The 14759-nt window shown below is 47.7% G+C and overlaps 1 protein-coding gene across 1 annotated transcript in view; it reads left to right on the top strand.

The window, feature by feature from the left end:
• Nucleotides 1-10282, top strand: part of LOC111956421 (uncharacterized) — a 52167-nt gene extending 41885 nt beyond the window's left edge. Inside the window, exons 4-9 of the mRNA XM_023976878.2 lie at nucleotides 2864-2985; nucleotides 3984-4101; nucleotides 6725-7048; nucleotides 7463-7667; nucleotides 8042-8510; nucleotides 9178-10282. Coding sequence (XP_023832646.2) covers nucleotides 2864-2985; nucleotides 3984-4101; nucleotides 6725-7048; nucleotides 7463-7667; nucleotides 8042-8510; nucleotides 9178-10152 — 2213 coding nt within the window. The 3' untranslated portion in view covers nucleotides 10153-10282. The remainder of the gene's footprint in view (nucleotides 1-2863; nucleotides 2986-3983; nucleotides 4102-6724; nucleotides 7049-7462; nucleotides 7668-8041; nucleotides 8511-9177) is intronic.
• Nucleotides 10283-14759: the final 4477 nt, after the last annotated feature.

Here is a 14759-nt window from a genome sequence, read left to right on the forward strand (position 1 = left end):
CTGCTTTAACCATGCTGACAGTAGTAACGCTGCTTTAACCATGCTGACAGTAGTAACGCGGCTTCAACCATGCTGACAGTAATAGCACTGCTTTAACCATGCTGACAGTAGTAGCACTGCTTTAACCATGCTGACAGTAGTAACACTGCTTTAACCATGTTGACAACATTTTACATACATTTCCACCAGCTAAAGAATCCTAAATTAACCCCTTAATGTCTTACCTATTAGCATAACACAGTGGTAGCCAATAGCGGTGCGTGGGTAAAATCACTGGGGAAGCCAAGCCAGAAATCACTGGGGAAGCCAAGCCAGAAATCACTGGGGGAAGCCAAGCCAGAAATCACTGGGGAAGCCAAGCCAGAAATCACTGGGGGAAGCCAAGCCAGAAATCACTGGGGGAAGCCAAGCCAGAAATCACTGGGGGAAGCCAAGCCAGAAGAAAATGGCATATTACAACATGTGTTGTGATAATTGTGATAGTTTGCTCTATAACCTGATAGTTCATATGCCTTGACACCGTGATATATAGGCATCAGGCAGAGACAATAAGAAGATATTTGTATTGGTATTTATTATGGATCCCCATTAGCTGCTCCCAAGGCATCCTCCTCTCTTTTATGTTGCTGAAAAGATCTATTACTCTGTCAAATAGTACACACTTGTTGTCCTAGGCTACCTAGCTAAAATGCTTGCTCGCTAGCCTAACTTCCATTCATGGGCAACGTTAGCTAGTAAACTAATTAGCCTTCTACATCTAGCTACATATTGAACTTCCATCCTCTCAGACCAGGGGCACCATAATGTATGAATTTATGGTTTGATCAGAATCGGCGTTATAAACATTGGCTAGTACAGAGAATTAAGTAAAAGTCCAAATCCCTATCTCCATCCAATTTAGGAAAAGGACAATTTAGGAAAAGGACAATTTAGGAAAAGGACAATTTAGGAAAACAATTTAGGAAAAGGACAATTTTAGCTAGCTATCTAGCCACCGGAGGACAAGGACACAACGAGATGCAACAATTCAAGTTTTTTTCTATCAATAACATTTATCTTTTCATGTGACACTTTTTTTTGGTGCGCCAGGACCTTTCACAGTTGAGATCGCTCAGTTTAGCTCAATGCTGATTGGCTATTATTTTACACTTTTACACTTTTTTTTTATCAAGGTAGGCCAAATGCTCGCTGGCTTCCCTTGCATTCAATGCTATGAATGGCAACAATGTCATACTCTTTCTGATCAGACAGCATCAGATAGATGGACTACACATACCGAGACAGAGGGGCGCTGTTTCGCTCGCTAGGGTGCTTTCTCATGTGAGATACATTCAGCCTCTTGTGAATTGAAGGAAAATTATGAAACACAGAGAGACTAAAGATACATTTTTCTTTTTTTCTTGGGGAAGCTTCCCTTGGCATCCATGAATACATACCACTGGTGGTAGCAACAGTAGTGGTTAGTGTGTTGACAGTGCTGGTCTTTATTTAAGCAGTGCTACGGGCCAGCGTTGCAGTGGGTCTTCAGTAGTGTGAATGAGGCTGCCAGAGTTGAATAATGAGCTCTGTCAGTTAAACAGACCATTGGCGGCAGGATCAGTATTGCTATCTGACTCCGGGAGAGCAGTTCTCAACTCAGTGGCCAGGGGAAGCCACTCTCCTCTCCTCTCCTCTCCTCTCCTCTCCTCTCCTCTCCTCTCCTCTCTCTTCCCTCTCCTCTCCTCCTCCCTCTCCTCTTCCCTCCCTCCTCTCCTCTCCTCCCTCTCCTCTCCTCTCTCTCCTCGCTCCCTCTCCTCGCTCACTCTCCTCCTCTCCTCTCCTCTCCTCTTCTTTCTCTTCTCTTCTCTTTCCTCTCTCTCCTTCCTCCTTTCTCTTCTCTTCTCCTTTCTCTTCGTCCTCCTTTCTTCCTCTCTCTTGCTTTTCTCTTCTCTTCTCTCTCTCCTTATCTCTCTTCTCCTTCCTCCTCTTCTCCTCTCCTCTCCTCTCCTCTCCCTCTCCTCTCCTCTTCCTCTCACTCTCCTATCTCCTCTCCTCCTCCTCTCCCTCCTCTTCCCTCCCTCCTCTCCCTCCCCTCCCCCCTTTCCTCTCCTCTCCTCTCCCCTTCCCTATCCTTCCTCTCCTCCCCCCCCCCCCCTCCCGTCTCGTTCGTCTCTCTTCCTTCCTCTCCCTTCCCTATCCTCCCCTCTCCCCCCTCTCCTCTCCTCTGCTTTTCTCTCCCCTCCCCATCCTTTCCTCTCCCCTCTCCTATCCTCTCCACTCCCCTCCTGCCAATACACTGGGAGCTCATTGCAATGTGGACCCATGGCTCCAGTCCATAACATGGTGTTACTGAGTGTGAACACAGTCCAAAGAGAATGTATTGTGTGCTGCCAAAATGTGTGTGTGTGTGTGTGCATTTATGTGTGTGTGCGGCCCGAAATGCGTGTATCGACTCGTGTGTGCAGTCCAAATTGTGAGTTGGTGTATTTCAAAGGGTGTGTGCGTATGGGTGCGTGAATGCAGCTTGGACTCTGTCCCAGTCCATTTAAACTGCGCCCTGGTGTGACTGCTTTGCATGCATGTCAGCTCACCTTACATATCGCCTTTGCTGGAGCTTTGAAAATACTGTTTGGTGTAGAAAGAGAGGGATGGAGGCACTAATTCCAACGCTCTATACTAAAACATACCAATCACCTGCAGATTTAGCCAGATTTCTAAAACATCACATAACAAATGCTATGTTTACCTACCACAGGCAACCCTGTAGGCTAGATCACGAGGACACACTAGTGGATTGAGCAGCAGAGTTGAGATGTGTTGGCCACTCCACGGTCTTGGAATGCTCTCTGTTGAGACACAGCTGTTCCTGGTTCCTCTCCCCCAGACAACCCCAGCCAGGTGTCCAGAGTGGTGGTTGCCATAGAGACGCTGGACCTGAATGACAATGCGCCCGAGCTGGACAGACAGTACACAGCAGCCATGTGTGACTCATCAGCCACTGGACAGGTCAGAGTGGGTGTGTATGTATGTGTGTGTGGTGTGGTGTGGTGTGGTGTGGTGTGTGCTTACAGTATGTGAAAACTCTGTCTATCATTTTATCCACGCTTCCGTTCCTCCTTTGCTTTTACCATGTTTCCATGTTGTCTCTTTCCATTAACATGTTGTCTTTGTCTATCAGTTTGTTCTATCTGTGTCCGGCTTCATGTCCTCTTTTGTGTTCACGTGTCTTTGTTTTTCTGTCTCAGCAACCGTCTTGCAGGGAAGAAACCCATCAGCCAATTGATGTATAATGCATCTGAAAAGAATACATTTTTTAATAAGGACATTAAAGCACACAAAATAATAAAGTGTTATAATTTAAAAACCCTTTCAAAGTGAAAGCCCTAGCTACTGCATAACTCAGAAACGTCCTAACATCTTATTCTAGGTCTGAATCACTGTACTCTAAAGGCCATTAAAGAGGTGTTGTATTGCCTTTTCGCCACAGGCAGTGTTTAAGAGAGTCCCAGGGGTTTAAGCTGAGATAATATTCACTAGATAGAATATTAGGATTTATTTCCTAAATTCTTCTCTACAGTCGGAACCCAATCTTCATAGATTATATACTGAAAGCCAACCCAGGAATTCCCTTCACAGTTAAGGTTAGATATAATTACTTCCTTCTTGATTTGAGAGGTTTTATCTAGCAGAGCCTATTTGTTTGTTTTGAGGTAAATGCTGAGGGCACACAGGGATGTGAACGGTAGTTAAAGTCATGCGTTGTTACAAAATACTCTTTCTATATCTCTATTATCTTTTCTATTCCCTCCCCCTCCTATCTTGTTTACCTCTCCAATGCTATCTTACTATTTTCTCTCTCCTTGTCTCTCTCTCCCCCCCAACCTTCCTTCACCCTCCCAATCATTCCCCCTCCTCCTCTCTCACTCCTCTCCTCCTTCCTCCCCAATCCTCCCTTCACACCTCCTTTTCTGTGTCTGGTCTCTCACTCTGTCTCTTCTTTTCAGGTCGTGCAGGTGTTGCGTGCCATTGATCGAGATGAGGGAGGGAATGACAGTGCTGTATATTTCAACATCCCTCCAGAGTCCAGCTTCGCCCTCAACTTCAGCATTAGGGACAGTGGAGGTATAGTCTCTCTCTTTCTTTATGTTTCACTCTCTCCCACACACTTCCTGTCACGCTCCCCCTCTCTCTGTCTCGCTCTCTCCCTCTACCTTCTCCCCTCTCTCTTTCTGTCTCTACCTCTCTCTCCCTACCTCTCTCTCCTCCCCTTCTCTCTCTGTCCCTCTACCTCTCTCCCCATACCTCTCTCTTCTCCCCTTCTCTCTCTCACTCTCTCCCTCTACCCCCTCCTCTCTCTGTCTGTCTCACTCTCTCCCCCTACCTCTCTCTCATCGTCCCCTTCTCTCTCTGTCCCTCACCTCCTCTCCCCATACACTCTTCTCTGTCTCCCACTTCTCTCTCTCTCTCACTCTCTCCCTCTACCCCCTCCTTCCTCTCTGTATGTCCTCTCTCCCACCTCTCTCTCCCCATTGCTGTCCCCTCCCCTCTTCTGTTTCTCACTCTCTCCCCCTACCTCTCTCCTCCCCTTCTCTGCTGTCTTCACTCTCTCCCCCTAACCTCTCTCTCCCCCTTCTCGCATGTCTCTCTCTCCCCTCCTCGCTCTCTGTCTCTACCTCTACCCCTCTCTCTCTGTCTGTCCACTCTCTCCCCTACCTCTCTCTCCTCACCTTCTCTGTTCTGTCTACCTCTCCCTACCTCTCTCTCCTCCATTCTCTGTCTGTCTCTACCTCTTCCCCCTACCTCTCTCTCCTCCCCTTCTCTGTCTGTTCCACTTCTCTCCCCCTACCTCTCCTCCTCACCTTTCTCGTCTGTCTCCACTCTCTCCCACCTCTCTCTCCTCCCCCTTCTCTGTCTGTCTCACGCTCTTCCCCCTCCTCTCTCCCTCCCCATTTCTCTGTCTGTCTCACTCTCTCCCCCTAGCGTCCTCATCCTCCCCTTCTCTGTCTGTCCACTCTCTCCCATACCCTCTCTCTCTCACCTTCTCTGTCTGTCTCACTCTCTCCCCTACCTCTCTTCTCCCTCCCCTTCTCTGTCTGTCTCTCACTCTCTCTCCTCTCCTATCCTCTCCCATCTCGTCCTCCTCCCCTTGGTCTCTGTCTGTTCTCACTCTCTCCCCCTACCTCTCTCTCCTCACCTTCTCTGTCTGTCTCACTCTCTCCCCCTACCTCTCTCTCACCTCCACTTCTCATATGTCTGTGCTCACTCTCTCCCCTACCCTCTCTCTTCCTCCCGATTCTCTGTCTGATTCCTCACTCATCTCCCCCTACCTCTCTCTCCTCACCTGCTCTGTCCATCCCCCTATGTCTCTCTCTCCACCTCCATCTTCCTGTCTCACTCCTCTCCCATCTTGCGATCTCTCTCATACTTCTGTTCTCCGTCTCTCCCCTACACTCTCTCTCACCTCCCTTCTTGTCTCTCTCACTCTCCCACCTACCTACTCACTCCTCCCCTTCTCTGTCCATGTCTCACTCTCTCCCCCTACCTCTCACCTCCACCTTCTCTGTACTGTTTCTCACTCTCTCTCCCTACCTCTCACTCTCCACCTTCTCTGTCTGTCTTCTCTCTCCCCCTACCTCTCACTCCTCCCCTTCTCTGTCTGTCTCACTCTCTCCACCATACCTCTCACTCCTCCCCTTCTTGTCGTGTCTCCTCTTCCCCTCCCTACTCTCTACTCCTCCCCTTCTCTGCTGTATGTCTCACTCTCTCCACTCCACCATCTCTGTCTCGCCTCTATCTCTCTCCCTGCTGCTCTCTCTCTGTCTGCGCCTCTCTCTGCTCCCCCCTCTCACTCCTCCCCTTCTCTGTCTGTCTCACTCTCTCCCCCCTACCTTCACTCCTCCCCTTCTCTAGTCTGTCTCACTCTCTCCCCCTACTCTCTCTCCTCCCCTTACTCTGTCTGTCTCCACTCTCCCGCCTACACTCTCTCTCCTCCCCTCTCTCCTCTGATATCTCTCTCTCCCCTCCTCGCTCTCTGGTCTACCTCTTTCCCACCTACCTCTCTCTCCTCCCCTTCTCTGATATATGTCTCTCTCTCCCCTCCTCGCTCTCTGTCTCTCCCCTCTACCCCCTCCTCTCTCTGTCTGTCCTCTCTCTCTCCCCCTACCTCTCACTCCTCCCCTTCTCTGTCTGTACTCATCTCCTGCCACACACCTCTACTCCTATTCTCCCTCCCCTTCCTCGTCTGTCTCATACGCTCTCCCACATACCTTCTTCACTCCTCCGGCTGTCTTCTGCTCCTCCGTCTCACGCTCCTCCCCTAACCTCTCTCTCCTCCCACTTAACTCTGTATGTCTCTCTCTCCCCTCCTACAGCTCTCTGTTCTCTCCCTCTACTCCCCTCCTCTCCTGTCCTGTCACTCCTCTCCTCCCCGACCTACACCTCACTCCTCCCCTTCTCTGTCTGTCTCACTCTCTCCCCCTACCTCTCTCTCCTCCCCTTCTCTGTCTGTCTCATTCTTTCCCCCTACTTCTCTCTCCTCTCTCTCCCCTTTGTATTTTCCCTGTTGTTTACCTTTTCCTCTACTGGAAATCCATTTTTTCCCAATGGACTCCGACACATCCTCTGAGGGAAGCTGTGGGAAGCTATGAGAATAGCATTAAATGGTAGAGATTTCATTCAATTAAATTGAGTTTCTTGCTGTTTTTTTTCTCATGTTGTGTTTTTCCCTCTCTCGCTCTTCCTCCAGGCCCCAGTGCCACCCTGTTGCTCCTGTCGCCACTGCAGCCCCTCTCCCACTCCTCCTCCTCCTCCCTCACGCTACACATTCCCCTGGTGTTAAGGGATGGGACGTCTGGCCTGACCTCCACCGGGACGGTCACTGTGTCCATCTGCCCCTGCCTGAGAGGAGGGGCCCGGGCTGGGGAGAAGGAGAGACAGGAGAGGCAGACGGAGGGAGACTGGGAGTGGGAGAGAGAGACGGTGTGTGTCCCACAGCAGTCTACCTCCCCCTCCCCTGGGCTCAGCACTGCCGCCCTGCTGGCCATCTTGGCCTGTGTCGCCACTCTGCTGGGTAAATATACTGTACAACAGTGTTACTCAATTCTGGTCTCAGAGACCCAGATCCACAGGTTGTGCAAGCTTTCATTACAACCCAACACTATCACACGTGATTCAAGACTTGATGATTAGTTGATTAGTAATTTTACTGGGAAACACAAACCCAACTAACATTACATTGGCATTTGACTGGGAATGGCACACTTTATTACCAATGTGATTGGTCTAGTCCAGTACACAATGCATGTCTATATGAATATCTGGCTATGGCTCAATGTCAATTACAGATTTTAGCACGCAGGACAGACATATGATATACCAACACTCTCTCTCTCTCTGTCTCTCTCTCTGTCTCTCTCTCGCTCTCTCTCTCTCTCTCTCTCTCTTTCTCTGACTCCCTCCCTCCCTCCGTCTCTCCTCCCTCCAGCAGTCAGTGCCTTGTCCCTGTCCCTGCGACGTCAGAAGCGGGACTCTCTGTCTCCCCTGGAGGAGGACGATGTTAGGGAGAACATCATCACCTACGATGACGAGGGAGGAGGCGAGGCTGACACGGCCGCCTTTGACATCGCAGCGCTCCAGAGCGCCCCCCACAGCTCACGCAGGGGATACCGCACTCTGGACAGCAGGAACATGTGAGTGTGTGTGGTGTGGGTGCAGTGTGTTTGTGTGTGTGTGTGTTTAATTGAAAGCTATGCTGTGCAAAAACGCACCCAAACAAAACTCCAGTCCTCAAGAGTTTTCTAAGACTGTATTGATCCACTTAGGTCATTGATTGCCTCAAAACTCCTTGCTCTAATCAGCCTCTTAGCTAAAAAAAATAAAGAGGAAACTATTACACTTTATTAGACACTTTGTTGGGCATCACCTACTTCCCCTACAACATTATCCACAGTGCTGAGTGAGATTATCTGTCTATACTGTGCAATCCCTCATTGGTGGGTGCTCCTATGTAAAGCTGCTATAACATGTTGTCTAGCCTTGTCACACCCTATCTTCTGTCCCCCAGACGCTACTCCCAGCACGTCCAGGACAAGGCCCGTGCATACAACTGGGCCCAGAACCCAGCCCTGGACCCGGCCTACTCCGGCCCTGGAGGGCCCCTGTACGGCCGCCTCTGCTACAGCAGCCACACCCTGCCAGTTCTCCGACGTACTCCAGGGGGCCAGTTTGAGCCGGGCTTGGCTGAGCTGGCCTACCACTTCCCTGGGGGCCACCCAGACCACTCTCTGGTCATCCAGAATCAGGGGGCCATGGTGGGGGCCCTGGAGCCAGGGGCCGTGTACGTAGGGCCAGCTGAAATGAGCAGCAGAGAGAGTAGAGACGGAACAGGCCCACAGAGCGGGGTTAGCACCTCAGATGGAGGGACGCCACGGACCAATAACAGCCAGGAGAGGGGTGGAGGGGGAGGAGCTATGAGCAACTGTACAGAGAACAGTAGTGAGCAGCAGAACCACAGTCAGGACTCGGTGGACTGGGTAAGAGACCGACACCGTATATGACAATAAGTGAATGAATGAACGAACCAATGTGTTATCATTTGAAGTGATTTTAACACTGCTGATTACTGAGAGCAGACAATAGTGAATATGTATTCTTTTTTATGTTTTGCTTTTGGAAGATTTCTGTCTTTTTCATTTTTAACGTTTTGTCTGTTGATTTCCTCCTCCCTCTTCATCCCCCTCTCTGTCACAGTGTTAGCTCGTTTTAGTTATTAACCTGCTTCTCTTACCTTCTAAACTCTGTTTCTCTTTCACTCTCTCTATCTTGCTTGTTCATTGTGTGTCTGTCTATTCTCATCCTGTCTCTCTGTCTTTTGCTTTCTTCCTTCTCGTTGTCTCCTTTCTCTCCCCGTTTCTTACATTTGCCCTTTTATTTACTCTCCGGCTTTCTGCTTTAATTATTTCCCCGATTCATCTCTCCATTCGCTCCTTTTACAATTCTCTCAACCTCAACATCACCTCTTGTTATCCTTTATATTCTACATCCACTTAACAGCACCGTTCCCTGTCCCTGTCCCGGACTGACCCTCTATCTCCTCCTCATTCCACTGCCCTGTCCCTGTCCCGGACTGACCCTCCTCCTCCTCCTTGTTCCCCTGCCCTGTCCCGGACTGACCCTCCTCCTTCGCCCCGTCCCCTGCAGGTCCAGTCTGAGACCCTCTCCCGAGAGAGGGAGCACACGCTGGTCCTGACCCGTTCCGGCTCCATGGCTGGCCAGAGTCACGGTGGCGCCTGGGTGTGTGATTCAGCCACCCTGCCCATGGCGGGTCGCAGGGCCTTCCGCGCCGGCCTGTCCCCCAAACGCACTGGCTCTGGTTCAGCTGAACCAGAATCCTCTGGTGGTGGATGTGGTGGTGGAGGGCCTGGAACCAACTGCCCAGACGGCCAGTCTCAGCAGTCAGCCGCCCGCAACTACGCCAGCATCCTGCAGGGGGAGGCAGCGGGACAGAGGCATGATTACCCCGGGAGCCTGGGGAGGGGAGGGCTAGAGATGGGAAGCAACTTTGTGGTGGCCAGGCCGGACAGGGAGGGTGGAGGGATATCTCTGACCGGGACTTCTTGCGGGGGGATGTACCCAGAAGGGTTCATGGCTGACTGGCGGGACAGGGTGGGTATTGGGGCATACGTTTTAGGAAGGAGGGATATGACCCCTCAGATGCTGCCCTTCCCAGGTCAGGCCAGGGGCGCATACGGGGGCATCATGGGGTACGGGGCAGGGTGGGTCCAAGGGATGGAGGCGAGGAGAGGGTGTTCAGTACCAGGTGGTCACTCCTTGGCCCTCAGGGTGGGTGAGTTCCTCCGCCTGCGTCTGGCTCAGGTCACCTTTGACCCCTCACAGCCGCCCTATGATTCGGTGCAGGTGTACGGGCTGGAGGGTACAGGGTCACGTGCAGGCTCCCTCAGCTCACTGGAGAGTGAGGGAGAAAAGGATGCAGAGAAGGAGGAGTGGGGAGGAGGGTTGGAGGAGTGGGGTCCGCAGTTTCAGGAACTAGCCAAGCTGTTCCAAGATAGGGAGAAAGATCAAGTGGAGGAGAAGGAGGTAAGGAACAACAAAAAAGAGGATGCAAAAGAGGAGGGGGAGAAAGAGGAGCGCTCTGGAGATGAGAAGAAAGACTGAGAGGGAGAAGGAAAAGGAGAGAGAATGAAGGAGGGGTAAAAGGCAAGCAGAGCTAGAGTAATGGGAGGAGAAGTCAAAGGAGAGAGAGATGAAGAGGGAGAGTAATAAAAAGAGACAGAGAAAAATTAGCCCAGGGAAGGTGAGGGCATGGGAGGGAAGGGGAGGGCATGGGAGGGTAGGGAGTGATTGATGTAATTTAAAGCAATAAGTGTTGAAAGGTACTGAGGCAATGCGCATGGTGTTTCTCCACTGAGCAGCAACAATTTGTTAATTGGTCTGGACAAAGAAAAACAACCTAAACATCCAAGAAAGAATTTCAAGCAAGACAATACATTCAACTAGGGTACCACACAGAAGTGATATAATATGAACAAGACAGAGATGGAGAGGAAAGAGAGAGAGGAAAGAGATCGAGAGGGAGAGAGAAACTGAGTGTACAGAAACTGTTGCATTTATTTGAACTGCAGAGGCAGAAAAGTTAATAATTCAACTCACTACTGAAAACTATGAATAATTTAAAACCTTTAAAAATATTATTTTCTCTCTAACACATCACTGGAAAATAGACATTGTGAAAAATGTAAATGATTTAGGGATATGATCTTCCCTGGCTTAGCTGAGAGTTATGTTGTTTACACACACACACACACACACCACACACCACACAACACAACACACACACGACACAACACAACACACACACACACACACACACACACACACACACACACACCACCACACACACACACACACACACAACACACACACACACACACACACACACACACAACACACACACACACACACACGTGTTATCAGGCATTGATTGTATAGTAAATCACTATTGGGGCCTAGTGAGAGCGTTGGGCCAGTAACCGAAAGGTTCCTAGATCAAATCCCCGAGCTGACAAGGTGAACATCTGTTGTTCTGCCCCTCAACAGGGCAGTTAACCCACTGTTCCCTGGTAGGCCGTCATTGAAAATAAGAATTTGTTCTTAACTGACTTGCCTAGTTAAATAAAGGTTAAATAAAACTAAAGCAAAAGTATTACAAGATGTATTGATTCTGCGTATAAAGTGATGAAAAATAAATCTCTTCTAAGTCTATATGTAGGGAGGAGAGGAGAGACATTTGTAAATGTTTTATGCAAAACCTCGCCCTATTAAATCAACATTTCTTGAGGACCAAGTCTGCATGATTTTAGCACAATCTTAACCAAACGCCAACCAATTCACACTCTGAACATGTTTAACTGTCCAATCCATAACTTCCATTTATCAGTGAAGAGTTGTGTCAGAATGGAAACCAGCAGACCCAGTGAACAGAAATAACTGGGGTAGTGACTGGGGAAGTGACTGGGGTTGTGATTGTGGTAGTGACTGCGGTAGTGACTGGGGTAGTGAGGTCTGGATGAGGATGAGCTGGTTTTCAGCTGGAATGCACTTTTTTACTGTGTGACGTTCAATACTAGACTATGAATAATGTCAAATAATAAAGTTGGTGTCTATGGGAAATAACTAATGTTCTACTCTATGTATATGCATTTGTAAATATCACAGATTACAATTGTTAAAAGTGAAGATACTTGTGTAAAAAAAATAAGTGTAAAAAAAATAAGTGTAAAAAAAACTGTCACGTTCAAACGGAGCACTTTTGAGACTAGACCTGACCTGGATTCATTTTAGAACGGACTTGACCTGACCTTAACTGGACAGCACCATGTATTTTACATTAGGGCAGACCACTCTATAGAGTCGTGTGCTAAACCCAGGTTCTCATGGAAAAGCCAAGTATTAAATAAAATACATTAGTGCTCTGTCTTTAACCTGGCAAAAAGTGTTGTAGCCTACAGAACATGCTCACTAGTTGTCCTCTACAGCCATGCATCTGACTACAACCTAAAAGCCTTGCATGCAAGGTTATGTGAGGTAGATTTCCAAGCCAGCATTTCAGCGGTAGACCAGCATTTAGATGAATTGCATTTCAATGGAACACCATTGAACTGGACCATGAAAACTCTCCTATGCAGTGTTCTATTCTCCAATTCAATTGTCACAATCCCTGAATTGACTGGAGTTGTAATGGAAATGACCCCAAAGAATATATTTATAGCTATTGCTCACAAAGAATATATATATAGCTATTGCTCACCCCAGAAATGAATGTGGAACATTTTACGGGGACACAAAGCAGCCCACAGAGACTGCTGTCAGCTTGTACTTTATGTACCATCTCCAAAAGTTTTGCACTGTTAACTTAACATTGGCTCAGGTTGTGACAAACCCCCTGGTGAAAAGAGAAAGTCTACACAATCACCATAGAGACCACACTCACTTCCCCATACCTGAGCCACAATCTCTACAACCCTGACCCCATTCACACTGTGTGAGGTCCTGTTGGAATACTAAAAGAAATACACCCTACCTTCATTTACATTGACATTTTAGACATTTAGCAGAGGCTCTTATCCAGAGCGACCTACAGTAATTAGTGCATACATTTTTCATACTTTTTCGTATTGTCGTCCATTCCTAAGCGTGATCTCTGATTAGTCAAGGCTTTGAAAGGGAACCCTTACTTTCACCTTTTGAAATTGTGTCAGATCAGTGATAATTAATTCAAGGATGGGAGGAAGACAGGATGCATTTTGAATGTATTCAAACAGGGTCGAGGCTGCTGAGGGGAGGACGGCTCATAATATTGTCCGGAATGGAGCGAATGGAATCAAACACATATTTCTGGGGTTTTCATGTGTTTGATACCATTCCATTCACTCCATTCCAGCCATTATTATGAGCTGTCCTCTCAGCAGCCTCCACCTGAGTCAAAACCCACTCAGGGAATAACCACACACCTGTAAAACAACTTCATACGCTGTGCAGTATGCTATGTAGTTCACGCCTCGCCGGCTAAGTTGCAAAATAAATGTACACATACATGTTATTCAATCTTTTCCCCACACCGCTCGAACATGTGAATGGGCGTCTGCGTAGCCAAGCGCTAAAATAGAACTTGCTATACGCGCTGCAAGTACCATCGTTATTGGATATCAGGATGACACAAACTCACGTGGTTTATTGAAAGATATTAATCAAATAGAACTAAAACCTATCTAGGTTTCCCTTTTTATCTGTGGATTAATCGCCGTTGTAGAGAAACACATGATTTTTGTATGATCTGGGTCAAAATTTGACAAAGAACCAGCTAAAATGGGGACCATATGCATGATCAGGTAAAAATAACAACCCAATGTTCATCTCCCAGGACAAAACTGCTAGCAACAGCTATCTAGCTTAATGTCCATGACCGTCTCATGTCTGTTTTGACCTGTCCCCAAGTTAATATAGTTGGTGCACAGTTGGTTTTTGTTATTTTAACATGCGTGTTATGGTCACATCTGGTGGGGATATACAAAATCAACATGTGTATGATGGCACACGCGGAGCGCGTGGCCGGTGTAGTCAGCATGTAAGTCAGAGTGATGCTTCCGCTGATTGATCTAAATCTGGAGAGGCCTTGGCTTGGAGTGGTGCTGTCACTAAACTACTTGATTGAACTGATTGTCACCTCCGGAGAAAAGGGAAGGAATCACCAAATTGGTCCAATCAAGGCATGATTAGTTGAATCAGTCGCCTCCAGACGCAGCGACACTCCAGGACCAGAGCTTACAATTCCTGGTTAACTTTTTAAAAAAATATTCAGAGTCAGAAAGGAAAGTCAGATTGTCAGGAGATTTCTCAAGCTGTTTACCAAGACCATTAAATCCTAGTAAAAATATAGTGCATTGTAATTGCAGGTCCTGACATAGCTACATGTAGTGTTTCAGGGGTGTGTGGTTCTACTCTTTGTTTGTTCTGGAGGGTGGAAGGTGAACGTTGAACCTCACCAGGCAACCCCAGGTTTGTCTCCCTGTGGGGCTTCATTGCTCCTGCACGATGTTGATAAAATTCCACGATGGCGTGCTGAATAAAGTGTATTTATTACTCTGTTGTATTTTTCCTTTTCTTTTTTGTAAATTTTAATAAAAAAGGATGTGTCTCAAAGAGATGAGTCCTGCCTGGCAGGTGGTCTTTTCTTCATGTTCTCTCCAATGAAACAATCTCACTAATCTTATTTGTATTACCTTTGAAAGTGTGTGTGTGGGTGTGTATCTTTTTGTGTGCGTGTGTGTTTCTCTGTGTGTGTGTGTGTGTGTGTGTGTGTGTGTGCTTGTGATTCTGGCTCAATTTGCACAGCTGATTAGAGAGAAAACACGTTGACAGGGAAACTGTAAACTGCCACCAATATACACGCACAGGGCCTACTGTAAAATTGGTTCGTTAACAAAATAAATGACTGGAATAATAACTAATAAAAGGATATTGTATCCTCTCTATTCAAGGGTGTCTGAGATTTGTTCTCTGTAGTGTTTCGTATGACAAGGAGCATGAAATAATGATAATGGTAGGAAGACACAGAAATACATGCATTGTACTTCATGGTTCGTTTAATGTGACTGTCCAATGTTTGAACACATAAATAATAGATTGAATACAATAAGGTAGATCAGGTGACTGTGAATATGTCATACAATAATGGAATGGAACTGTTGTGTAAGCATTCTTGT

Source organism: Salvelinus sp. IW2-2015, linkage group LG32, assembly GCF_002910315.2.
Source record: "Salvelinus sp. IW2-2015 linkage group LG32, ASM291031v2, whole genome shotgun sequence".
NCBI lineage: Eukaryota > Metazoa > Chordata > Actinopteri > Salmoniformes > Salmonidae > Salvelinus > Salvelinus sp. IW2-2015.